General features: G+C 41.3%; 1 protein-coding gene across 1 annotated transcript; it reads left to right on the plus strand.

Annotated features, from left to right (window-relative positions):
* The first annotated feature begins 4,573 nt into the window (after window positions 1-4,573).
* On the plus strand, window positions 4,574-25,810 carry LOC132573433 (centromere protein J-like). Its single transcript, XM_060240955.1, has 10 exons — window positions 4,574-5,169; window positions 5,822-5,918; window positions 8,373-8,481; window positions 9,771-9,870; window positions 12,741-14,082; window positions 18,595-18,721; window positions 18,939-19,089; window positions 20,612-20,827; window positions 25,555-25,663; window positions 25,758-25,810. Exons 1-10 carry the CDS (start codon window positions 4,735-4,737, stop codon window positions 25,808-25,810), a joined length of 2,739 nt encoding a protein of 912 aa, XP_060096938.1. The 5' UTR covers window positions 4,574-4,734.
* The last annotated feature ends 717 nt before the right edge of the window (window positions 25,811-26,527 follow it).

Below are 26,527 nucleotides of genomic sequence, written 5' to 3' on the forward strand. Positions count from 1 at the left end.
CTTTTCTTTTGTAACTCAGATACAAATAAATTTAAAAATGTAATTCCACTGAAGATTACATTTATTCACAGATTCTTTCTAGATTTTAAAAAAATATCAATGGATTATTTCTTTCCATCTATCCCATGCACTGCTTGCAGTCTTCAAGCTATCCCTGCTATAGTTGTTCCCCTATTGAAGGCAGTCCACCTGCATTGACCACAACCCATACTTTTGTATTATATCCTATGGAACAGGCTCCTTGAGGAATTGAAGGGGGTTCTGTCTCTAGAGATGTGTAAGAGGCAATGCAGGGCTATGTTATTTGCCAAGACTTTTAAGGAGGTATGGGATGCAGGCTTTATTGTATATTTTAAATTTGAGTTTGTAAGTCTTGAGTCATATAGAAAAAAAGGATATGAATTTAATAAATAACCCTGTAGCTTGATAGGCATTGATTAACATCCTGTCCTGGAACACAGTATACTTGGTTGTCTGAGATTTTACACAACTGTAATCCACAAAAACACATTCAAGAGAAAAGATTTTGTCCATCATATGGTATTACTTGGGTTTTATGACCAATATAGTAACAGAGAGCAGCATGAAGAGCCCAATCGAGAATAAATCATTATCAAAGATTAAAAAATAACAATAGCCTCAAAATATTCTAGTGGAATATAGTGCAACAGTTATTTATTGAGTATTTATAAGGTATAGATAAAATAACATTTTTGTAGCTTTTTGCTGAAATAATTGGAGTAAGGTAGTAAAAATCTTTGCTCTCCAAAAAGCAAAAAAGACAAAATGGGACTCTAAGAAACCATTAATATAGCAATACTCTTTTGGCTTCATGCCAAGACACTTCAATTCATTTTCAGCAAAATTAATATGAACTTTGATCCTGTATTGTTTATCCCCTCTACCTTCAAAATGGTACTGTAGATAGAATTGATTTATATTTCCTTGATTAGATCTTCCCATACTTTATAAACATTATTTAGCTACTTTGTTTATTGTGAATGCGTATGTATGTAATTTGTTCTGATAAAAGTTGTAAAATTGCTCAGAGTTTACTGAATCATTCATGACCACATTATACAAACATAAGCAAAACTTTCCTCAGATTTACTCTTCCTGTCCACAATTATAAGGAAGGGGTGTATCAGTGGACAAACTGTTCTAATATAACAAAACATGGTTTTAATAGCATTAACTCATGGGTAAGTATTTCAGGTCACAGTGATCATTTTAGACTGCTTCACGCATTTCAAGCAAAGACACCCATTTCCACCTGGATCATGTTTTTCCTGTGATGTTTGAAGGGGAGACATGCAAAATATATATGGAGCCTTGGATAATCCTGGTATCTCAATGTGTTTCTTAGTGCAGAGATGTGTGAAGATGTGACAGATTTTGGGCATTATTATACAGGAAAGGAGCAAAAAAGCTCAGAACATCTGTTGGCTTCTGTTCCTCCATATTGGTATAATGTTCAAGGCTGCTTTGAAGTGCAATACTGTCCTCAGAGGCTGCTCACACATTCAGATTGTGCAAGTCAATCACTAATTGGTAGGTGTCATATACATATATGTGAATATATGTGACCTTTGTGTCTGCAAAACAATAAATGACCTATCCTAGGAAATATGTTGTCATACTGGACCCTACCTGGCTTATTAGCCTTCCGTAGGGCCTGTAAAACGGAGCTGTTCCACCAGGCTTTTAGCTGAGGCTGTGGGCGTCTATTCTTGATCTGGTTGGCCTCCCCGGCCAGCACTGTCATCTGTGCTAGGAAATGGAATAAAAACTGCCATCCCTATGAGATATCATGATGTGAGATGGCTAGGCTGGGCAATATGTGATGTCATAGTAATCTTAGTGCTGTTGAGTTGTCTGTTTTAAAATGTTTTTATTGTATTTTATTGTTTTATTATATGTTGTACTCTGCCCTGAGCCCTATGGGGAATGGGCGGAATAGAAATTTACTTAAATAAATAAATAAAATACTTATTGAATTATATATTACTAATCTGAAACATTATGGATACGAGAAATATAAATAAATGCTACAAGGCAAGGGAAGAGGGATCTCAAAAGGCACCAGACTTATTACAAAGAGATTGAGTACTGCTGAGTACTCAAGATAACCACATACAGTGCTCACCTCTAACACTGGGGTAGTAACAGGAAGTACCTTGTCAACTTTTTCAATGCATATTTACGGCTATATTGATCTTACTTTTGGTTTGTCGTTAGGGAATAACATACATGTAAGAACAAAAGAAAAGCTGGCTGCATCAGACAAGCAGCCCAGCTAGTTCAGCAACTTGTTTCACACCAGTTTTCCGGAGGACCAAACAGGACACAAAGCAGAGACCACTAATGCCTTCCTCAGACTTGCCTCTTAGCACTGGGATTCAGAATATGAAGGTTCCCTTTAGTCACCAAGCCACTGATGAACCTATTGTCCATCTTGTCCACTTTTATAGCCAGCTATGCTCATAGCACTTCACTGGCAATGAATCACATAATTACTATTTGAATAAAGAAGTATTTCCTTTTGGCTGCCCTGTGCCTATTGTCCCTTGACTTCATTGGGTGTCCTGAGGTGTGTTATGTGCCATCAACTAACGACTTGGGACTCACTAATTTCCTTCTCTCCACTTCCCGTCGTTTTAAAAGCCTCCACCATGCCCCTGACCTTCTTTCCCCCCTAAACTAGACTCTGCAGCTTTTCGTAATAGGAAACTTGCTCCAGCCCTTGATCATCGTGGTTGCCCTCCTCTGTCTCCTCTCCCCACCCCCACATTCATTGCGTAGTGATTTGGAACAATCACTGCACACAGTACAGGTCTGAAGTCTTGCATATCACTTATTTTGCCGTATGCTGCCAGAGTTCTCAGCCTGAGGAGAGAAGTGGTCTGTCTGTCCTTCCAACAGTTGCCTGGAATCGCTAGTGCCGCTGCCGGATAAAAAAGTTTAAAAGTTTTTGGAGCCACGTGAGTTCCGAGAGCGCTACCTGGCGGGCAAGACCCTGGCTATAGAGCCTGTAGCTCCACACCAAGCCTCAGGACTAGAACGCCCCAGCAGTTACCAAGTCCGACACTATTCCCGTCCGCTCTGCGACACTCCTGCCCCACCGCGGTTGAGGAAGCCTGAGCACCGGCGACCTATCCTGGCTTGGGGAAGTCCTCTAGGGCGGCCCATCTCCCCAAAGCGAGGAGCGCTCTCTTTTCAGAGGACGAAGTAAGTCAACTCTAAGTGGGTTCCCGTAGTTGCCTCCCCTCCCCCGGCGGCACCCGAGGCGTCCGCTTGCACTGTTTACAGTTGCTGTAGCTACGACCAGAGTAGCTCAGCGTCTGATTCTTCGGGCTGCTGGAGGGATTTCGCTGTTTCTTTCAATTCAAGGCAGGTTTAAAGATCCCCAGCCCTCCCGAGTCAAGCTCATAGTTTTGGAAACGGCGTAAGTGGGGATCGCTCTACTGCTTCCAAGCTCAATGCACGCATCTCCAGAAGAACTGCACGACTTTTTAATGGAGTGCTCGCATCGCACATTGCATTTAGGCACGAAGGCTAATAATGTTGTGGTTCAACCCTTTTACGGTCTAACTTGTTTGCTGGTGAAAGTGAATCACAGGCTTTTAAGAACATATGAGCCTTGCAATATCTAGTATCTAATCACAAACTGAAATGCTACGTGTGAAAGCCAGTGGTTCTTCGCCCAAACAGGCTCTTGGGGCACCAAAGGGGTCGGAACGCCAGGACCGGATCCAATGTAGTGAACTCCAGAGATACCCCTCCGGGGTTCACGACTTTGCCCCCTGCTGGCGGTGGCTCGGTCCATGTGGGGAGGCGTGCACCTGGAAGACAGGTGCAGACCGAGGTGTTAGCCTCCCAGACTCATCATAGTCCTGATTGGGGGGGAGGCGGAGGCGGGGAATTCCAAGGGCTCCGGACCTTGCCTGCATCTCCGGGGACTGAGGTGTGCCTTCCGTATCCACGGAACTCAGTTACCTGCGGACACAGCAACACTGTTGGAGGTCGAGAAGGTGCCAGAGCCACGCCCACACACACCATCCTCTTTGCTGTGCCCATGCTACGCTCTCTTCTGCAGCCAGTGCTGCGGTACAGGCAGTTGCGGGGCGGGGAGCGGGCAATCTTGTTTTTAAGACTCATCCATCCCATTTGGCGTCGAGGAGGCAAGCTCTAGAGCCTCTCCAGTTTGACTCCTGCTGGGTGTTGTATTGTGGTGGTGGGGAAATACATGCACACCTCTCAGACAAGTGCCACCTGGTTTCAAGACCCCAAAATGGGAGATGAAAAGGACATGAGCATTGCAAATCTGTGCTTGTAATTGCCTGGTGCTTCCTCTAGAGCTCACTGACTTGCTCCCTGTTAACCGGTGGTGCTGTAAAGAGGGTGACACAAAATCACCAGCATTGAGCTACCCAGGTCCACAATGGAGGCATGGCCCCTAAATCAAGGCTGGCAAGCTTGAGAGACTTTAAAGCACTTAAGACAAACAAAAATGGTGTTATGTATGTATATGTGGGTTATGTAACATCTGCTGTGCTGTTCTCTGACTATAATATTTTTCTGGTTCTTCTGACAGATAGAACTTCACCCTTTGACACAACAAAAGCTTATCCCATTAACCCAAAATGGAGGACCTTAAGATCATTTTTAAAGTTCCTTCCTTGTAGTCAGCTGCTCTCATTGTATAGTCTTAATAACGATTGTGAGAGGGGAGAAATGGAAGCCGATCCTTTAAAAAACAAAGACTGTGTATCTCAGTGGGTTGCTGAGGCTCCACCAGGATGCACTTTGGCTTCTGCTAGCAAAACTGACAACAAAGTGGACTCCTCTTTAGATCTGAACTGGGCAAACAGCAAAAATAGAGCCTTCTGTGAACAGTTTACATCCCTGCACACCTCTGCAAACAGCAATATTCTGGGAGGAGACATTGCCTTATCAGGTAACATGGTTCACTCACAAACCTTTCAGGAAACAAAGCCACTCAATGACTTGGCTACCTCTGATCGTCTTCCTCATGTACTGCCAACAAATCACACTGGAGTATTTCCTGCCTCTCCAAATAATGAATTTTTGGGAATTTCATGTCCTTCTACTGCTGCTTCTCCTCCTTTGGTATCTCAGGAAGCCATGTTCGTTCAAAACAGGGAACGGGTGAGTTTGTACTCCTCTTTAGATAACTTGCACTTACTGTGATTTAACACTTCCAATGAGCATAACATCAAGCATTGTTATAGCTGACAAAATACCTTCTATGTATAACAGATGGGTTGTAAAGGTAAATACTACAGAGCAAAGTATAATTCATTTATGTCTGATGTCGAAGCAGCGTCCAATGGCTTGGTTAATATGGCCATGCTTTGAAAATCTGGCCTCATGGTCTGATCACATACATGTCAGATTACAGTAATTTTCTGTGTGTGGCTGATGTCTTGGAAAACTGTACGGAAACTTTAGCTGGTCTAAAGTACAGTAGCCAAGTTACTATTAACTATGAAAAAGGAGCTGGATGTGAATGGTCAAGATATTGGACCATTTATAGTAGCATGAAACTTGCTTAGTATTACTGCAGATTCAAGGAAGGGAGGAAATTTCTGCTGATTTTCTTTAACAGCCTCACACTAGCCCAAGGTCACCCCACAAGTTTCATGGCAGAGTGGAGATTTAAACTTGTGTTTCTCAGACACTAACTGTTACACCTCAACTACACTATATCACACAGGCCCCTGTGAATTTCAGCAGGAATTAGTCTTGTTTAGATATTGCTGGACGAGACATATTACTATATTGTTGTTTCTGTTTTCAGAATCCAGTGCAGCAGGAACAGCTATTGATACGCCAGATGGAGCACCTGCAGAGGATGGTAACTGAGCAGCAGAAAATAATTTCATTCTATAGCCCAGGTATTATGATAATTTCCTCTGTAGAGCTTAATGCTTATATTTGTGCCAACTGCTTGCATTATTTCAGCTGCATTTACAGGGAAAGCTCTGAAGGCTCTAAAATGGCCACAGATGCTTGGGCCATCTTGACTCAGAGTGACAAATTCTGAAAAAAACAGAAAGTATCAGGAAAATTCCAGAACTTAGGACTGATTTAATGAGACAGTGTGGTTAGGTGGCTGTTTTTGTTAATAGTATTTTAATTTTCTATGCAAAACAATTCTAGTGTCATGATGAGACATCTCATTAATCCTGTTTCCTAGCTGCTTCTAAATTTAAAAGGTAATTTGAAGATTCTGTAGAGCTGCTATCAAGTGGGAATATCTCAGAAATATATAGGTGTGCCCACAGATGCCATGCGATTGTTGCACTGGATTATGGCCAGCATAGATGAGAGTAGTGTTTAGTTTACTATTGGTATATTAGCTATTTTCGGGCTAAGTGTGGAATTTCTGCACATTGCCACACTCATGTTACCAATTTGTATGTTCTTGCAGGCTTTTCAGTCTCCCATGCTATTTCTCCCCATCTGCTTGCTACAATGCCATCTCTTCCAAGAGTCCCACTCCCTGGTGCCTTATTTCCTGCCCAGCACCCTTTGAAGAATGCTTTACCAGTTCAGAATCATGGCTGTTCACCAGTCACCCCATTAGTCATGAAACATACTTCAGAGCAATGTCCCAGAGGAACCTCAGTGACTGGCAGCTATTCAGAAGCTTCAAGGGAACACCTTGAATCTCAGGCTATAGGTAAGAACCTTGGTATCAGTCATTTTGTGAAGTGGATTGGTTAAGGACAAAACACATCTGATGATGATTATAATTTTTGTTTCAATCTTTTCAAAGTTTTAAATGAAGTACTTTGCTTTTCTAATTGAGGCTATGGCAGACCTTGTTTTGACTAATGCAATAGGAAAAGGTTAGGGTGAAGTGTGGAACAGGAAGTACAAGTGTATTGTACCACTCTTCCCCTGGCTTCTATATATCATCCAAAACAGAATTCTTTATATAGAATTTACATTGACACCATTCATGTAATAAAAATAGTAACTTCTATGGTACATTTTAAGTTAAAGGGTGAAGTACAGAATATGTGGATTTTCAGGAAACGTAGGTTAGATTCTCTTGTGAGCTCATTTCCAAACCAGCTGGGAAAATACCTTTGGAACTATGGGGAAAATATATAAAGGTTATCCATATTTTTCAAATGAGTTAATTTTTTTCTTACTGGAAATGAACTGCACATTCTATCTTTGTTTGATAGTTTGTTCTCATGGGATAAAGACAAAATCTTTAAAATGGGGAGGGATGGTGGCTCAGTGGTAGAGCATCTGCTTGGTAAGCAGAAGGTCCCACGTTCAATCCCCGGCGTATCCAACTAAAAAGGGTCCAGGCAAATAGGTGTGAAAAACCTCAGCTTGAGACCCTGGAGAGCTGCTGCCAGTGTGAGTAGACAATACTGACTTTGATGGACCGAGGGTCTGATTCAGTATAAGGCAGTTTCGTATGTTCAATCTGAATAGCCATTTTTGCAAACAAACACTGACATGAGTGGGAAAAGAAAACCAGTCTGGCTTGAAAATGCAAATCAGAGTGAAGTCTTAGGCACACTTAGTTGGAAGTGAGGGCCAACAGCCAATAAAACATGCTTATGGTGCTTAAGTAAAGTCTCTGATTATGAACATATGGTGCAGGAAGGTGAAATTAGATTTTAGGAGAACTGAAACTGTCACTGCTGTGTTTTCTTCTTGCATCTCCCGTAAAGCAAGTAGTATAACCAAAGATGTGATGTAACAAAACCACATTTTATTTTCCCCATTGTACTTTGTTTTCTTCTAGATTCCAGGAGAGGGTTGTAAATGAATGCCAGTGGTCATTTACAACATGGTAATGGAACCTCCATAATATTAAATTTAATTTAACCGGCTAAAATATATTTGAGATACCATCATAAGTTTTATTTGTGTGTGTTCTTTTTTTTAAAAAAACACCCTGACACTAATCATTATGCAAATTGGAACAAACATGGAACCATTATCTCAAAGACTTGAGTCCTTCACAAAAAAATCTTACCAGACAAAAAGCTGAGGAAGAAAAAAATTGTGGCAAAAGTAATGATGAGCTAAGTTATAGGTAGTGTGTTTCTGTTGCTATTAAATGGTCATGTTTTTAAATCCAAGAAAGGAAGATGAAGTTGTATGGAAAAGAGATTCTATTTTTAAGATAACATTAACAGGATTGTTCGCAGAAACATTTGTGTGGTTCTTTTCTAATACATGAAAATGTTCCTGGGATTGTAATGTCAGCTGCACCCTCTCTGAGGTAGAAAACTCCTTTGTTGTTTCCTTCTCTGCTGATGTTTAGAGGCATCTGTATGTTTGTTGCTGCAGTTATTAATTTTATGCATCCCTTTAAGCGTCTTGCCTTGAAACCTTGCCAGCTATTGAAGAAGAGCAGGAGGAACAACAAATTGATGGAGACATAGCCTTTGGAATAAACACAAAGACTAGAAAAGTGGATGACAGGTGAGGAAAAAAAGAAAACATCAAAGTTTAGCTGAAGAATAAATATAATTATACTTATTTTGTTTGATTTATTTACATTATTTATAGTCCACCTTTCTCACAGGGACTCAAGGTGGATTACAGTCAGTACAATTGAAGAAATGGGACAGTCAGTAACAATGCAGTAAGATTTTCAAAGTCTGGAACCACCAGAAAGCACTGAAGTATATGACCCAGTACAGAAATTACATAAATAGGATCTTACTTACGATAAACTATACAAAGCAGTATAGACCACAGTCCCAAATCATCTACCCAAGCAAATTTGTAAAAGCATTTTGTGCAATGCAACTGTATTACTTGTGCAGAAAAACTGTTCAGGTTCATTGTTTGCAGAAAACCAAGAGATAGGAGCTTTCCTTATACCCTTGGGCAAACTGTTCCACAAGGCAGGAGCCACAATGGAGAAAGCACACGTATAGACAATTGTTGATTTTTTTGTCCCCTTGAGCTGTCATGGTGGAACATTGGGAGAGAGGTGCTCCTGCAAATAAGAGGGGCCAAGGCCATGGAGGCTTCGTATGTGATAGCCACTACCCTAAATTGAGCACAATAAGAGAGGGGCAGCCTATTGATTGAAAATGTGGTGGAACATTTGTATTTTTTTAAGCATATGATGCATGTATATCCTTTTTTTCTCTTTTTTTGTATTTCTGTTCTGTTGTTCTCCTTTCCATAAAGAGGCCAATGCATGCATAAAGGTGTTGCAGTTCATCTTCAGCACCTGGTAGATTTTGCTAATGGTCACTCAAGCAGGCCTTGGATTCAGCAGGAGCTCACAGGAGCACAGTTCCTGAACCTTTCTGAGGGTTCCATATCCTCCTTCCCACCTTGCCCATTTAATAGCAGGTGCAGCTGCATAACAATCTCTGGATGAGCTCCACCACCTATTTTTCTACAAAATGACCCCTGCACCCAAGTAAGGATTGTGACTGAGCCATGTTTTAAAAGCATTAATGTCTCTTGTATGTAAAAGCCCAAGTAAGTGTCATAAGAAAGAACAGCAAATTAGATATAGCAGTTGGCAAAGTGGGGAAAAGCAGGACTGGTTGATAAAAGAAATGCAAGATGCTCATTATCAATATGTTACCACTCTCTTCTTAAAACTTTTTTTAAATTCTGATCTCTGGGTTTTATTTTTATTTTTTTAAATAAAAACTTGATGGTAACTTTATAAGATTTAACTGTAATGAACTGTAAAAGTAAATGATGGTCACATATTTTATTCAAAACTGCCTTCTTTTGCTTAGACCTTTCAGCCCTGAAACTGGTGTGAGTCAGAAAATGTCTGACAAGTTTGTTGAGAAACAACTTAAAGTAAATTCACAAAGAACAGAGAAGAAACAGAAGGTACCATACTGTACACTGCGCTAATAAAACAATCCACTCTGAATAATAGTTTTTAGAGATACACAAACCACTATTCTGTGCAAAACTGACTGTTTTTGCTTGATTTACACTGTCAGTACGTGTCATTGTCCAGCCGTATCTATGGAACCAGTAGTAATTTCTCTGCTGAGAAATGGCTGAGAAGCTGAATGCATTTTTTGCCTCCGTCTTCACTGTGGAAGACGAGAAGTGTTTGCCTGCTCCAGAACCACTAATTTTGGAAGGGGTGTTGAAAGACCTGAGTCAGCTTGAGGTGACAAATGAGGAGGTCCTACAACTGATAGACGAATTAAAAACTAATAAGTCACCAGGTCTGGATGGCATACATCGAAGAGTTTTGAAAGAACTCAAAGTTGAACTTGTGGATCTTCTGTTAAAAATATGTAATCTTTCATTGATATTTGCCTCTGTTCCTGAGGACTGGAAGGTAGCAAATGTCACCCCCATCTTTAAAAAGGGTTCCAGAGGAAATTACAGGCCAGTCAGTCTGACTTCAATACCGGGAAAGTTGGTAGAAACCATTATCAAGGACAGAATGAGTAGGCACATTGATGAACACGGGTTATTGAGGAAGACTCAGCATGGGTTCTGTAAGGGAAGATCTTTTCTTTGAGGGGGTGAACAAACGTGGTCAAAGGAGACCCAATAGATGTTCTTTACCTTGACTTCCAGAAAGCTTTTGATAAAGTTCCTCATCAAAGGCTCCTTAGAAAGCTCAAGAGTCATGGAGTAAAAGGACAGGTCCTCTTGTAGATCAAAAACTGGCTAATTAATAAGAAGCAGAGAATGACTATAAGTGGGCAGTCTTCGCAGTGGAGGACGGTAAGCAGTGGCGTGCCACAGGGCTCAGTACTGGGTCCCATGCTCTTTAACTTGTTCATAAATGATTTGGAGTTGGGAGTGAGCAGTGAAGTGGCCAAGTTTTCAGATGACACTAAATTGTTCAGGGTGGTGAGAACCAGAGAGGATTGTGAGGCACTCCAAAGGGATCTGTTGAGGCTGGGTGAGTGGGCGTCAACATGGCAGATGAGGTTTAATGTGGCCAAGTGCAAAGTAATGCACATTGGGGCCAAGAAACCCAGCTACAAATACAAGTTGATGGGTTGTGAACCGGCAGAGACTGACCAAGAGAGAGATCTTGGGGTCGTGGTAGATAACTCACTGAAAATGTCAAGACAGTGTGCGATTGCAATAAAAAAGGCCAACACCATGCTGGGAATTATTAGGAAGGGAATTTAAAACAAATCAGCCAGTATCAAATTGATGGTGCGGTCTCATTTGGAATACTGTGTGCAATTCTGGTCACCGCACCTCAAAAAGGATATTATAGCATTGGAAAAAGTCCAGAAAAGGGCAACTCAAATGATTAAAAGGTTGGAACACTTTCCCTATGAAGAAAGGTTAAAACGCTTGGGGCTCTTTAGCTTGGAGAAACATCGACTGCAGGGTGCCATGATAGAGGTTTACAAGATAATGCATGGGATGGAGAAAGTAGAGAAAGAAGTACTTTTCTCCCTTTCTCACAATACAAGAACTCGTGGGCATTCGATGAAATTGCTGAGCAGTCAGGTTAAAACAGATAAAAGGAAGTACTTCTTCACCCAAAGGGTGATTAACATGTGGAATTCACTGCCAAAGGAGGTGGTGGCAGCTACAAGCATAGCTTCAAGAGGGGGTTAGATATTAGCTACAGTGTGTATATATGTGTGTGTGTGTGTATAATTTTTTTGGCCACTGTGTGACACAGAATGTTGGACTGGATGGGCCATTGGCCTGATCCAACATGGATTCTCTTATATTCTTATGCTCCTTTCATTCTGTACTAAGATTCCATTTCAAAGATCTTCCACCTCTGTTCCTAGCAAATTTTGTTCAAGCATTTAATGGATATCTCCAAATTATTTGCCTTGGGAGACAAAAAGGTAAAGAAAATTGCCCATTTGTCTTCTATAGTTGTCTCCATTGCAAATAGGAATTAAAGTAAATTAATGCTCAATCACTCAACATTAACTAACCTTTCTGGAGAAATATCACTTGGAAGAACATACTAAATTGATAGCAGAAGCTCCAGTGGTGACTGCACAATATGTGTGTTAAAATTACAGTCACTCCTTTTAATTGCATTTGTTTCTTTTCAGGAGTTTTTATCACTTTCCTTTTGCAATTGGCAAATAAAAGGAAAAGAATGAATACCCTGTAGATATTTTTGTTTGAGACAGTCATATGCTCCCCACCTAAAATCAGTTTTGTTGCTGGCTTTAACAGTTTATGAATAATTTAGGGCTGCCATTCTCTAGGTGGGGGCTGGAGACTCCCAGAATTACAACTGTTATCTAGCTGGTAGAGATCACACACCCCAGGAGAATATGGCTGGTTTGGAGGGTGGAGTTTATAGAATTATATGCCCCCTGAAGTCCCTCCTATCTCCAAATCCCACCCATCCTAGGATTCAACCCCAAATCTCCAGGAATTTCCTAACCCAGAGTTGGCAACCATACATTGCAGCCCATGACTTGCACTCAAATGAGAACTACATAGGGTCTGATCCAAAATGTGTACAGGGGTCTCTTCTCGTATTAGAGGAGAAATGCTTAATGTCTTCAATGCTGCATTCCTAAGTACATGTGAGATATTTTACTTTATCAGAAAGAATGGCAAGACGCTTGGCACATCAGGTTTTGGATAATAATCTAATGTAGATGTGATACTTAAAGGGTATAGGGGAAAATACAAGTTAAAGTCAAAGGCAGTTTGAAGTCAGGAACTGAATTAGTTTCTTTAGAAAGTTTTGGAATTCCTACCTGGCTTATGTATCATTTCATTACTTTTAGAACTCCTGTGAGACTAAAGTGGCTGCTCAGAAGCTATTCCTGAAACATAACGGAGGCATGGAAAGGCTTCGGAAAAATAAAGAGAACCCTGGCAAACAGCAAGCCAATCCTCTCAGAAGAGTCAGCTTTGATTGCCAGAATCCCTTTGCATGGCGTGCCCACTGTGACACTGAAAAAATATTGGGAAAACACCCACAACTAAAAAGGCAGGTCAGTAGTCCTACAATGCTACTCATGGATGACAAAAATACAAATTATATCACTTCCAAGGATGTAAAATGTCAATTTAATAGTCTGGAGCAAAGACCAGAAGAAAGAGAAGGAAGCAGTAACACTGGTGGTTATGAAGGTGAAGAAATGGTAAACAAAAAAGAGCCTGATGTACGATCTCTAATGAACTGCACGGAATGTCTCCAGGAATGTCATGAACAAATAAATGAAATCAAGGCAAAAGAAAATGATAAAACTGATATGTCATGTCTTTGTTCCCAAGACCATATAGATGGAGATAACAGTAGATCCGTAGACACTAAAGTTACTGTGTGGCATAAGGAGAATTTGGAGGACAGTGAATCACAGGTAGCAGGTTGGCCCACAGAAGCTTCACGGAATACCTCTGAGGTCTTGAACCTGAAAGAAAATCAAACTGATCTTGTTAATCAGAACTCCAGGCTCCAAATTGTTCAAACTGTGAATGACAGAAGTGCAGAGATCAAAATAGAAAGTGGCCCTGCATTTAAGAAGGTCAGTGACCAAATAGTAAAAGTTACATCTACAGCCATAATGGCTAATTCTCAGAGGAAGCAACATCACGGTGCAGGTGCTGCTGGCAGATGGAGAAGAAGTCCCCCTTCTAATGATTCAGTCTTCACATCTACTGATAGTGATGATGAACCCAAGTCTCATTGGTCTCAGTACCCTGTAAGGCCCAACACCCACAGAGCAACTAACACAGGTCAAAACTTGGATCTTTCTGATGGTGACTATGCTACTGATGAGCCCAGTGGACCTGAAGATAGAAAATACCCTGCCAAGAAGTCTGAAGTTCAAGAGTTAGCAGGTCAACAGGAAGCCTCCCTCATCACAGGAAGCAGTGGTGATCCTAGTGCTGGAGTTGGCAGCCTGAAAGGTAGAAAGATTCACTCTCCTCTTAGGAAGTCTCCCTTCCATTCCTCAAAAACTGCAAAGGATGGAAGAGAACCTGAGACATGGAGGAAAGGCAGTGCCAGCCACAGTACAGAATGCAGTTTGCAGCCCCTTTCTTTGACAAGGGATCTTATGGCTAGCCTCTTCCCCGCTTTCAAGACCAAAGCAAGTGTAGAAGATGAGAAAGCTGCACTAGGTGAGTTACATTACATCAATGGTAAATTTTCCTTTTATTTATATACTAGCAGTAAAACATGTCGTAGGAAGAAATAAAATGGGCCCTAGAAAAATATTGTGTGTGCATGTGTGATGAATATGTAGGTTGCAGGAAGGAAGGAAGGTAGACAAACAATTAAAGAAAATGAGAGAGACCGAGAAAGAATGGTAGGAAAAAGATGGAGAGAAAGAAAAATGAAAGGAAGGAAAGTAGGCAGAGGATGAAATAAAAAGACAGAAAGGCATACAGAGAAAGAATGAGAGAAAGAACAGAAGAGGTAAAAAGGGGTAGAAGAGTGAGAAAAAGAAAAATGAGAAGGAAGATAGACAGAATGAAAGAAAAAGACAGAAAGACAGAGAGAGACAGAATGGAAGGAAAAAATTAAGGAAGGAAGAGTTATGGAAAAATTGGGGAGAAAGGAGTGAAAGAAAGGAAAAAAGGAAGGAAGACAGAGAAACAAAAATGACAGGAAAACAAACAGGCATGCAGGAAAGTAGGCAGCCATTAGAAGCCTCCCTTTCACCCCCTCTCACTTGCTGCCAGGGGGAGAGTGAAAGAGAGCCTTCCAATGGGAAAGGGAGCTTTCCAGTGGCTCCCCACCTCTTAAAGCAAGCAGCTTGTGGCTGTAAGACGCAGGGAGCCATTGCAAACCTCCCTTTTGCTCCCTCCTGCTTGCAGATGGCAGGAAAGTGAAAGGGAGTCAATTCCATCTCATGGGCCCGTTGGACAGATTGGAATCCATTCTATACTATGAGCCCATTTGACAGAATGGACTGCATTGTATCCTATGAGCCCATAGGACAGAATGGAATCCATTCCATCCTTTGGGCACATAGGATACAATGGTGTCCATTCTGTCAAATGGGCTCATAGTATAGAATGGATTCCAATCTGTCCAGTGGGCCCATAGAACAGAATAGTTCATTCTATCATATGAGTCCACTGTAGCCTAATTTGAATAGAAAGAGTGAAGAGTATTCGCAGGTGGAAAGGGAGCTTGATACAGTCTGTTTATCTGCTGCTGTTGGCCCCTCCCTGCTGTGAATGAACATTCCTTTTGTGTCACTGAAGAGAAGTAACTTCTGTTTGTCTCATGAACATGTATCTCACAGTTTATTGTTTGTGTCACTGCTTGCTTCGCGGCAGTGCTGTTTGTGGCGGCAGGGGTGGAGGGATGGACTGTCCTGGACTTCTTACAGCAGTCCCTGAGGAGAGGCAGTAGTGATCAATAAGCTCCCAGAGAACCTATCAGCAGAGAACTGTCTCTCTCAGAGGTCAGTGGCCATTTGGTGGGGTTCTTGCCTAACGGGGCTGGTGGTGGGTGTGGGAGAGCAGAATTAGCCAATGGCATGCCAGAGATAGAGTGTGAGCCAATCCTGCATGGCCCACATACAACTAATGAAAATCCTCAGATTTGCCACCATGGTGGGGCTTTTATTATCTAATCATACATTCCACAAGCGGTAATTAATGTTCTTGTCACAGTTTGATCTTTGAAGGAAAGATGGAACTCCTGCAGACTCTCATTCCATCTCATACTGACCTCTGTTAGAAGTTAATACCTTGTCCATCCACCTCAGAGTCTCTTGATAACACTTGATAACATTATTCCTAATCTTCCTTATTCAGTAAGTCCCTAGTATCTGCTAATTTGGGCTATCATTATGACATTTTTAGTCAGTGTAAAAAATGTTTGAGATATGCTCTTGGTAGCCAATTTAAAGGGAGATATATCTAAATATCCTTTTTTTTTTTAGTTTTCTCTAGTTTATATTGCATACACAGAATCAGACCATAAGAAGTATAAAGATGTCAGGGAAAGTTGTCAGAATCTAATTAATAACAGTTTTATTCCAAACACTCCAGTTAAAATATGTCAACAAATTCCCCTAATTCATATCATGAGCCCATGGTAATGGGTTACCCACTGGTTGTTTACACAGAAACACTCTTAAAGGTTCCAAAACAATATACAGCTTCCTTACACAGGAATTCCATACAAAGCTCATTCTCAGTTCAAAGTCCTTAAAATTATCTCTAATAATAATGAGGAATGAATCCAAATGAATGAATAGAAAGCCTGTCCATGCTGTCTGGTGTACTACGTTTTGATGTCTTTGTCAAGATTTGTTAGATCAAATAGCACCTTCCATTGTTTTATGATATTGTTTTATATGTTTTTATCTACGATGTACTTTATATTTTTATGTGACGGCTTATTAATACTGGTCTTTATGACATTTCAATGTGAGCCGCCCTGAGCCTGCTTCGGCAGGGAGGGCAGGATCTAAGTCGAACTAATTAAAAAAAAATAAAAAATAAGATTGTCAGCTTTTAAATGGAACCCATAAATCCTGCCAGTTACACAAAGGGTAACAGCTCACTCTCTCCTTCCAGCTGGTACAAAATGCAGCACCTCACCTGCTGACTGTGACACCTATGCAGGCAAATATTCAGCCAGTGCTCTACCAGTTGCACTGGTTACCAATTGAGTACCAGATCCACTTCAAGGTGCTGGTATTAACCTTTAAAGCCCTGAGTAGCCTGGGATCAGCACATCTAAGGGACCGTCTCTCTCCATATACCCCCCGGAGAGCCTTGCACTCTACTGATCAACACCTACTGGTTATCCCTGGCCCAAAGGACATCCACTTAGCCTGAACCAGGGCCAGGCCTTTTCTGGTGGAACAGGCTCCCATCTGAGATCAGGGCCATGCAAAACTTATTGCAGTTCTGCAGGGCCTGTAAAACAGAGCTGTTCCACCAGGCTTTTGGCTGAGGTGTGGACACCCGCGTATTTGGCCTCCCTACATAGAAACTGCCCTGACCATCTGCCACATGTGGAGTCCTGATATGACATGAGTTGGTATGACTCCTGTACCATCTGCCCAGGTTATGGGGGGATTCTGAATTATTATATTTATTTTGTCATCTTTTAATAGTTTAATTGTCTGACCTGTTTTTAATTATTGTGTATTGGTTTTTAATGTTCATACAACTTGATGTTACCTGCCCTGAGCCCACTTTCGGAAGGATGAGATATAAATTAAATAAATAAACTGAGCACTTTGTAATTACATGTATATAGATAGAGAAATTTATTGTCATTGTTCTCAAAAAAGAAAATGAGAGCAACGAAATGAGGTGCTCTTTCACAAACATACCAACACATCAACACCCACAAAAGGACATATACATAGACCATTTAAATGCATCTAAAAACACATAACCATTCATAACCCTGCATTTAGCTTAACCACGGCACTTGGATAGAAGCTGTCCTTGAATCTATTTGTCTTTGCCTTCAACACTCTATATCGCCTACCTGACGGTAAAATCTCAAATAGCAAGTGGCCCGGATGTGAAGGGTCCCTTAAGATCATTTGTATCTTCCTTCTACATCCCATATCATACAGATCCACCAATGAGGGGAGAGAACATCCACAAATCTTCTGTGCTTTCACCATCACTCTTTGGAGCACCCTTCTCTCTGCTTCCGTGCAGCTCCCAAACCACACACAGAGGCAATAAGATAAAATGCTCTCAATGGAACTACGATAAAAGGCAACCAGCAGACTCCCTGACAGTTGTTGTGATCTTAAGAGTCTTAAATAGTATAGTCGTTGCTGGGCCTTTTTCTCTAGAGCTAAAGTATTTGCTCCCCATGTTAGATCCTGTTTCATAGTAATTCCCAAAAACTTCCATTCTGTCACCTGTTCTACCATAACCCCATCAATAGACAACGGCAGAATGTCCAGACTACTCTTCCTATAATCCACTATAATTTCCTTCGTCTTATTTACATTAAAAATAAGATTATTTGCTTTACTCCAGAGGGACAGCTGATGAACTTCCCTCCTATACGCAGATTCATCATTCTCAGAGATGAGCCCCACTAACATTGTATCATCTGCATACTTAATGATTTTATTGCTCAGACTACTAGAAACACAATCAGACGTGTAAATAGTGAAAAGAAGTGGACTCAAGACACATCCCTGGGGAGTGCCAGTGTTTAAGATCTTCACGGAAGAAATATATCCGTCCATTTTAACCCTTTGTGAACGACCTGATAAAAAGTTCAAAATCCACTCTCATATAGAGTCCGACAGCTTCAAATCCTTAAGCTTAAACAACAATCTATGGGGTGATATTGTATTAAAAGCAGAGCTAAAATCCACAAACAACATTCTAACATACGTCCCCCTTTTATCCAAATGCGATAAGGCAGTATAAAGGACAGTATTAACAGCATCCTCAGTAGATCTATTTTTCCTGTAAGCAAACTGATGTTCGTCGAAGGTAACAGGAAGGCAGGAAATAATATGGTTAGTACTGTATAAATAATATGGTTAGTACTGTACTAACATAGTACTGTACTATGTGGCAGTGAATTCCACATGATATTATTAGCTAATTTTACCACCACTTTTTCATACAGTGACTACAAAAGGACTAATCACAAGTTATTAACATGACATATATTTTTAGAGCAAGTTAAAGAAAGACCCTCTGACAAGTTGGAGGAATGGCAAGGAGATGTTCAAGTACAGCACCAAGAAACCTCTCTCCTAGCTCAGATGAAAGAAGAACAAGCAAAAGCAATGGCTTTTCTCAGGTAACGAGGAACCCCTACATTTATGAGATAAGTAACAATAACAACAATAATGTACTGAAGTTTTATTTTTAGCACTGATATTGATATTATGCAGTTGAGCCCAGTACCTACCACATGACCCTGGTTTTCAGATATTCCTGATTTTCTCCAAACACTTGATTTCCTCCACATGTTACACTCTCTCTCTTTAATCACTACTTATTTTCTGTTCCAATAGAAGACAAATAAACCAGCTTGAGGTCACTCAGCCCCAAACATTACATTATCTGGAAGAAGGCAAGAGTGAGGAAGCAGTGGAACCACAGAAAAAAAATGAAGGGTGTAAGAAACACCTAGTTAAAGAGGAGAGAGAATCAGCAGAAATAAAAGTAAGTTGTATTCTGTGCAGTAACAATGTCAAAGGTCTTGATTTAATATTTCAAATGAGTGTGTAGAGCTGGTAGCCAAACAAGAACCATTTATTTATTACTGTTCCTGTATCCTTGGAAGTGTGCTATTAAAACCAGTAGTACTTATTACCAGGAATTTGGGACTGGGGTGTAGAACACAGATTTGGTGGATGAATATACATGGATACATGGAGCTGTCATATGTGGAATCAAACCATTGGTCTATCAAGGTCAGTAATATCTACTTTGACTGACAGTGACTCTTCTGTGACATTTATGCAGGCACATATTCAGCCAGTGCTCTACCAGTTGCACTGGTTACCAATTGAGTACCAGATAGTGGTCTTTCATATAACCCCATACTTGTTGTGAATGTATATATAGAATGTTCCATTATATCACCCAGTTTGTTGTGGTACCTTGGTGTGCATATGTATACATGTGGAGTGAATGGGTGTAGCGGTAAGGATAAGTGGCCATTATGAGCAAAATGCAGTTATGGGAAAATTTTCTTTTAACACTGGGAAGAGAGGGGTAGTTCTACGTATATCTATGCTGCATTTCAAGAGGCATAAGGATGGTGGCTGATGATTAATCCAATTATTATGTCAGGGGAGATTTCCCGGACATAGTGGTTAAGTGTGTGGACTCTTATCTGGGAGAACCAGGTTTGATTCCCCACTCCTCCACTTGCGCCTGCTGGGATGACCTTGGGTCAGCTATAGCTCTGGCAGAGGTTGTCCTTGAAAGGGCAGCTGCTGTGAGAGTCCTCTCAGCCCCACCCACCTCACAGGGTGTCTGTTGTGTGGGAGGGAGATAAAGGAGATTGTGAGCTTCTCTGAGACTCTTGAGTGGAGGGTGGAATATAAATCCAATGTCATTTTCGTCTTCTTCTTGCAGTCAGATTGGCACATGTTTCTCCTCTCTTTTCTATCCTTGTCTCTTCTGCCAGTTACAGTTACAGAGAGGCAGTCCATCAATAGTCTTTAGTGCCAGGAGCAGTGCTTGCCATTGCATTCCAGTTCCCAGACCTGTCAGCTCCTCTACCCAAATATCTTTTACTTGTGTCCTGACCTTGATTCTTTTAAGAATTCCCCAAACCGAAATGCTCCTCATAGCTCAGGTAGTGTTTGGCAAAGTTATTTTTCTCCTACTCCCTTTTCCATAGGCATGCCCATTCCCTCAACTATTGTGCAGAGGGTTCAGAAGACTGTTGGTGGTACACAACAGAAGAGGTTTGTATGTTCCTTGCTTTCAAGCAGGTGCAGTTCTCTTCCCTTGGAAATGTCTGCTTCAGCCAAGTCCTTGCCACAATTCTTATAAGGCTAAGTATTAACTGATGGCTCTTAGAAGTGCAGCTGGATATATATTAGATCCCAAGGAGTTTCTAATAGGAAATTTACAAGGGGCTAACTGAGAAAGAGGAGAGGTCTTGTGATTATCTCTGTTTTTTTGCAAATTTCTTGTGGTTTTTCTTGCACACCTGTCTTTTTCATAACAGATGCTAAGGCAACAAATATCAGGGCTACAGGAGGAGATTAGGAGAAATGAGTCTCACTGGCATGCTGCCCATGGTGAGCTGAGAAGTCAAGTGGAGGCTCTGACCAAACAGAACCTGCAGCTTCAAGATGAGCTCAGAGTTTCCAAGCATCAGAGGATGGAGGCCAAAAGAAGACAAGAACCTCTGGTTTCTATTGAAAGAGAAGCTGAAGTGCTGGTACTTTAACCTGACCTGTTGCTTTTAAAAATTTTTTCCTCTGTGCTCCTCCTTCCCAATGCCTGCTTTAGATGGACTGTAGCTTGTCTTCAATGCAGCCAATTAAAAGATCTGCTGATGGGAAGGATTACTGTTTCAAACCGTTGCTTCCTAGGTCAGGGATTGTGTTTGGATGAATGGAGGGTAGCTCAACCATTTGTGAGGAAGGGCTGAAATCACCTTTAGCAGATCCACTTTCAAGGAGTCACTGAAACCTGCTTTAAGGAAAAGCAGGTTGGATCCCTTCATCATTAGTGGTGTGCTAACCTTTATTTGCTCTTCTCAGAAAAATTCACCCATCCTTTTCCCAGAAAGAATGCAAATGCACTCTTAATTTTCTTGTTTAAAATTAATGTACATAGATTAGTTGCTGGTTCTATTGCATGTGAAATATTTTGTGTTAGTTGATACATTGCATGTACAACACAAATGGAAAATTCATGTCAATGATATTGAGGAGGTCTCCTATGTTAATACTTAAGGGTCTGGTTTGACCAGAGATTAATTTGGTCAGTGCAAGCTGCTCACATTAAAAGAATTGGTTACAGTGGCATCAAATATTATTTGTAATTTCTATAATTCAACTGGGGCTCAAAATATCCTGGCCTCCATCAAACTGTTCAACACCAAGATGGCAGTGCAAAGTTTATATGAGGCTGGAATCCGGATTGATAAAACAGGGGAATCCTTCAATTCAGTTCTTAAATTCCTATGTTCCATCTGTGGAACTCCAAATTGTGTAGTGGGGATAGCCCTCTGAACTGAATTGGTACAACCGTCTCTTGAAGGTTAGGCTTGGTTGAAGGCTTTCCTCTACAAAGTTAATATTATACACTTTGACATCCAGGAGGGCTACCTCTGCTTTGACAGGGAGGATTTTTATGTTTCCCTCTGGTATAAATTTGTTGAGCAATGATTACAGTGCCTTTCATTCAGTTACCAGTAGGGTTGCCAAGTCCAACCCCAGAAATATCTGGGGACTTTGGGGGTGGAGCCAGGAGACACTGGGGTGGAGCTAGGGGGAGGGGGGAAACGGCGCCGGGAAGTGTGGCGAGCCGCCCCGCAGCTGCCACCTCTTCTCCGCTCACCGTGGCTGCTCCTCTGAGATGGGCTCAGCCTGAGCCCATCTCGGAGGAGCAGCCATGGTGAGCGGAGAAGAGGTGGCAGCGGCGCGGCTGCCTCTTCTCCGCTCGCCGTGGCTGCTCCTCCGAGATGGGCTCAGCCTGAGCCCATCTCGGAGGAGCAGCCACGGCAAGCCCTAGAAGGGCCCGGATTTGCGGCTCGCCATGCTCCTGGCCTGCCTCGCCCTCCCCTGCGCTGCTGCCACCTCTTGTCTGCTCCTCCGAGATGGGCTCAGCCTGGGCCCATCTCGGAGGAGCAACTGTGGTGGGCGGGGAGGGGGCGGCAGCGGTGCGGCGCGGCGGCCTCGCCCGCTATCCGGCGCCGTTTCCCCCCTCTCCCCCCGCTTCCATTTTTTGGGGAGCGGGGGAAGAGGGTGGAAATCCTGGGGTCCCCCGCCAGGGCGGGAGGGTTGGGAAGCCTAGTTACCAGATAGGAAGTCATAAGAATGATTAGGAAATGTCTACTGAATTATGATTATAACAGTCTGTAGAGAACAAAATATTTGTTCTACTAAGTTTGTTGTATTTTTTCACCTGGAGAGCGCCTCTATTTCTGTTCTTATTTGACTCTTCCTCATTATAGGCATGCATTTATGTTGATGTGCCTTAATTCCCTACCATCTAGAGCAGGGGTGTCAAACTCATTTGTTAGGAGGACTGGATCTGACACAAATGGGACTTTGTTGGGCCAGGCCATGAGTGTCATAAAATATAATGGCAGGTAGTGGAGATATAAACTTTATAATGGACAGAGACAAACACAATTAAAGATATTATTTTTTAAAATTTAAAATACAAATGCTTAAAATGCTTCTAATATTTTGTTTAAGTTGGAAAGGTGGAGTAATAGTGGGATTTGATAGTGCAATTTTAAAAATAAAACATCAAGAAAACAATGAAATGGCATTGCAAGCTTCTCCCTACCCCCACCCTCAGTCTGTTCAACGGCTTTCCAGTATAATATCCCCTCTTTGGCTGTGGGTTCCCATATTAGAGTACTCACTAGATTAGATCCATTCAGCAGAGGTAAGCTGGCTGAAAGCATCACCCCTTTGTTTACAAGGACACAACTCCAGAAAGCATGAGTTTCAGTTGGCTATAGGAACACTGAAAAGGTAACCACTCCATTTAAAACCATTGCAGATCACAGACAAAGCTGCAAGGAAAACATGGAATGGACTTAAAATCTACCCCACATTTTCCTTGCAGCAGCTAGCAAAGAAAGGCAGGAAGAGCCAGGGAACTGAGACTCAGTCTGGGAGCTTCAAAGGGTACTTTAAAGGTTCTTTGAAGTACCCTTTGAAGCTCCCAGGCTGAGTCTTAGTTCCCCACTGAAACTGACTCAGCCTCAGATCTTCAAAGAGCCTGGGAACTGCAAGAGACTCAGCCTTGGAGCTTCAAAGGGTAAGGACAGGAGGGGGGAGAAAAGAGCTCGCAGGCCTGATAAAAGCCCTGGGCAGGTTAGTTCTGGCCTGCGGGATGGATGTTTGATACCCTGATCTAGAGTTTTGCAAGGGCTCCGCTGTTTCTAATATAAAATTTCAATCATTTAAAATGCAAACAAGATGGTATCTTACACCAAGTCAGTTACAGAAAATAAAAATTATAACCCAAATTGTTACAAAAATTGTGGTCACCAGGCAGACTTTTCCCACTGTTGGTGGACCTATGAATTAATACAATTGTACTGGAAAGATACTGTTGAACAAATTAAGCAAATAATAAACTTTGAGTTACCTTTAATATGAGAACTGTTCCTTCTTAATTTCTAGAAGCAACCTTTAAAGGGTAAAATAAAATGAAATTAATATCAATATTGTTAACTATAGCCAGAATTACATTGGCAGCTATGAGGAAAATAAGAAAATACTCAAAATCAAGCAATGGCAAGCTTGACTTTGGGACTACTTTATTATGAGTAAAATTTCAGGTAGAGTTAATTATACTAAAGCAAATAATTCCACCATGAAATTTGCTGAAGTTTGGTTTCCTGTAATTCAGTATATAAGTGCAAAAGGTATACTTTCCAAGAACACATTGTATCAAGATACGTTATTTATTTTTTTTAACAGACATCTGGTATATTTGTAGATAACCATCAAATATGAAAACGTCATTTTGGTGACTGCCCACATTTATGTTATTTTGTATATTATTAAATTTCATAAATTAAAAAATAGGGTTTTGCAAGGGAGGTATCATAAGATGCCATAATATGACAGAGTATACAACTGTGGTGCAGATAGTGTAAACACTCTGTATCATGTGACCTTTGAATGCAATTTTTCCTGAGCCTAGAAATCTTTTAATTCTTCCATTGCTCTAAAATATAGATCACATTACCTATTTTGTGAGATATAGTAACAATTACTCTTTAGCTGCAAAATTTTATGCATTTGTGATAGAATTTTGCAGGTGTTCAAATGGTGTCTACTTTTTCTACATTTCAGTAATTTGCTTAAAACAAATAAGTTAAGAAGCAGTATTTATTTATTTATTTATTTTATTTGTATCCCGCTCTCCCCACCGATGCAGGCTGAGGGTGGCTCACAGCATAAAAACACCACAATAGTTAAAACAATACATATTATAAATCATACATTCTATAAAATTGTTCATTCAATAATTAAAACAATCAACATTTAGTTGGGTGCTAAAATCTAGATGTTATATATTATTCAATTTTTCAGTGGCAACGGTATTCCTTCTACGATGTAGGCTCATGTTAATTAAAAGCCAGCTGGAAGAGAATGGTTTTGCAGGCCTTGCGGAATTGGACAAGGTTCCGCAAGGCCCACACTTCCTCTGGCAGTTGATTCCATCAGTGGGGGACTGTGATCAAGAAGGCCCTTTCCCTGGTGGCTTTTAGTTTGGCCTCTTTTGACCCGGGGATTACCAATAGATTTTGAGAACCAGATCGCAGTATCCTCTGGGGAGAGACGGTCCCTAAGGTAGGCAGACCCTCGGCCATATAGAGCTTTAAAGGTAATAACCAGCACCTTGTAACGAATCCAGTATACTATTGGCAGCCAGTGCAGTTCCTGCAGTCCCGGCTGTATGTGCTCCCACTTGGGAGCCCCAATAACAGCCTGGCTACTGTGTTCTGCACTAGCTGCAGTTTCCGGGTTTGGCACAGGGGCAGCCCCATGTAGAGGGCATTACAGTAGCCCAACCTCAAGGTGACCGTTGCATGGATCACTATTGCCAGGTCGTCGCACCAGTATGTGGTGGAGAGAGAAAATTGCAATTTTCTCATCAGGTTTTGGCAGCTGTTTAAGAAGAGACATCACCCACAATATGCTTAAAGAGAGACCATCTTGAGGTAACCATAAGAGCTGGATCAATGTGCATGTAGGTAGGAAAATACCACTGGATGTACTGGTCACTAGGAATGAGAATATACAAGCAGCACACGAGAGCACAAGTGCTTCTGGTGCTGGACTTGGGAATGCTTCTAGTGATGGACATGGGAAACCTAGGTTCAAATTCACAATGTGAAAATACAACAGCATTTTATTTTCTGGCAGTAATCTCCTGATGCCAACACAAGTTTTCATGATTTTCTAGGCAACAAGAAGTTCACTTAAAAGGTCTGAATCATTGAAATCTACATCAGGAACACACAGAGAGAAGAGCCCACCTAAAACTCTTCATACCCAAAATGTGACACCTACAGGTTGGAGGAGACTTAATCAGCCACCCTTTGAAGTAATTTAGAGTCTCTGAATAGTCTTGCTTATGCTTATTTAATGTTTATTAATCTTCCCAAGATACCCATGCCATATGTGTCCTGCAGCCTGGATTCAAGAAGTTTATGGCATAGGCAGGGCTTTTTTTTGAGCAGGAACGCACAGGAATGCAGTTCTGGCTGGCTACGTGTCAGTGTGTGTGTGGCTTAATATGCAAATGAGCTCTTGCTAGGCTTTTCCAGCTAAAAGCTCTATGCAAAACAATGGTGATCTCAGGGGGTGTGGCCAAATATGCAAATAAGTTCCTGCTGGGTTTTTGCTACAAAAAAAGCCCTGGGGAAAGTTCAAAAGGAAGAAGCTTACTAGCATGCCTGAACAGAACACAAGGGGGTCCTGAGAGCTGACTGAGATATTAAAACAAGAGCCAACAAAACTCAAGTGACTAATTTTTACACTTTCATTGCTAAGGAGCTAAACACACAATATGCTGTTTCTGGATCTTTCTTCAGGCAAAAACATATATGTGCTTGGAGTTCCCAGTTGAAATTTAGGTTTTCTGACACATGGGGGCAGACTAGGATTATATCTGCAGTGCATTGGAAGAAGAGTCTTAAACCTTTGCCACTGTTTGCCCAGCTGGGGGCACTTTGCAGCTAGTCATCAGTATATGTAAGTTTCCCCAATGTAGAAAATAATGGTTCCCCAGGGCCATTTTTATTACTCAGCTAATAAAATCTTTTGTCCCTGAAGTTCCATAGTCTGAGGTGTAGCCAGCTAAAGAGCACACATTTAGTCAAATAAATACCATTTTAGCTAAATGGTTGACAGGAAGTAAGTTTGAGAGTTGCATT

The sequence above is a fragment of the Heteronotia binoei genome, chromosome 1, assembly GCF_032191835.1.
Source record: "Heteronotia binoei isolate CCM8104 ecotype False Entrance Well chromosome 1, APGP_CSIRO_Hbin_v1, whole genome shotgun sequence".
NCBI lineage: Eukaryota > Metazoa > Chordata > Lepidosauria > Squamata > Gekkonidae > Heteronotia > Heteronotia binoei.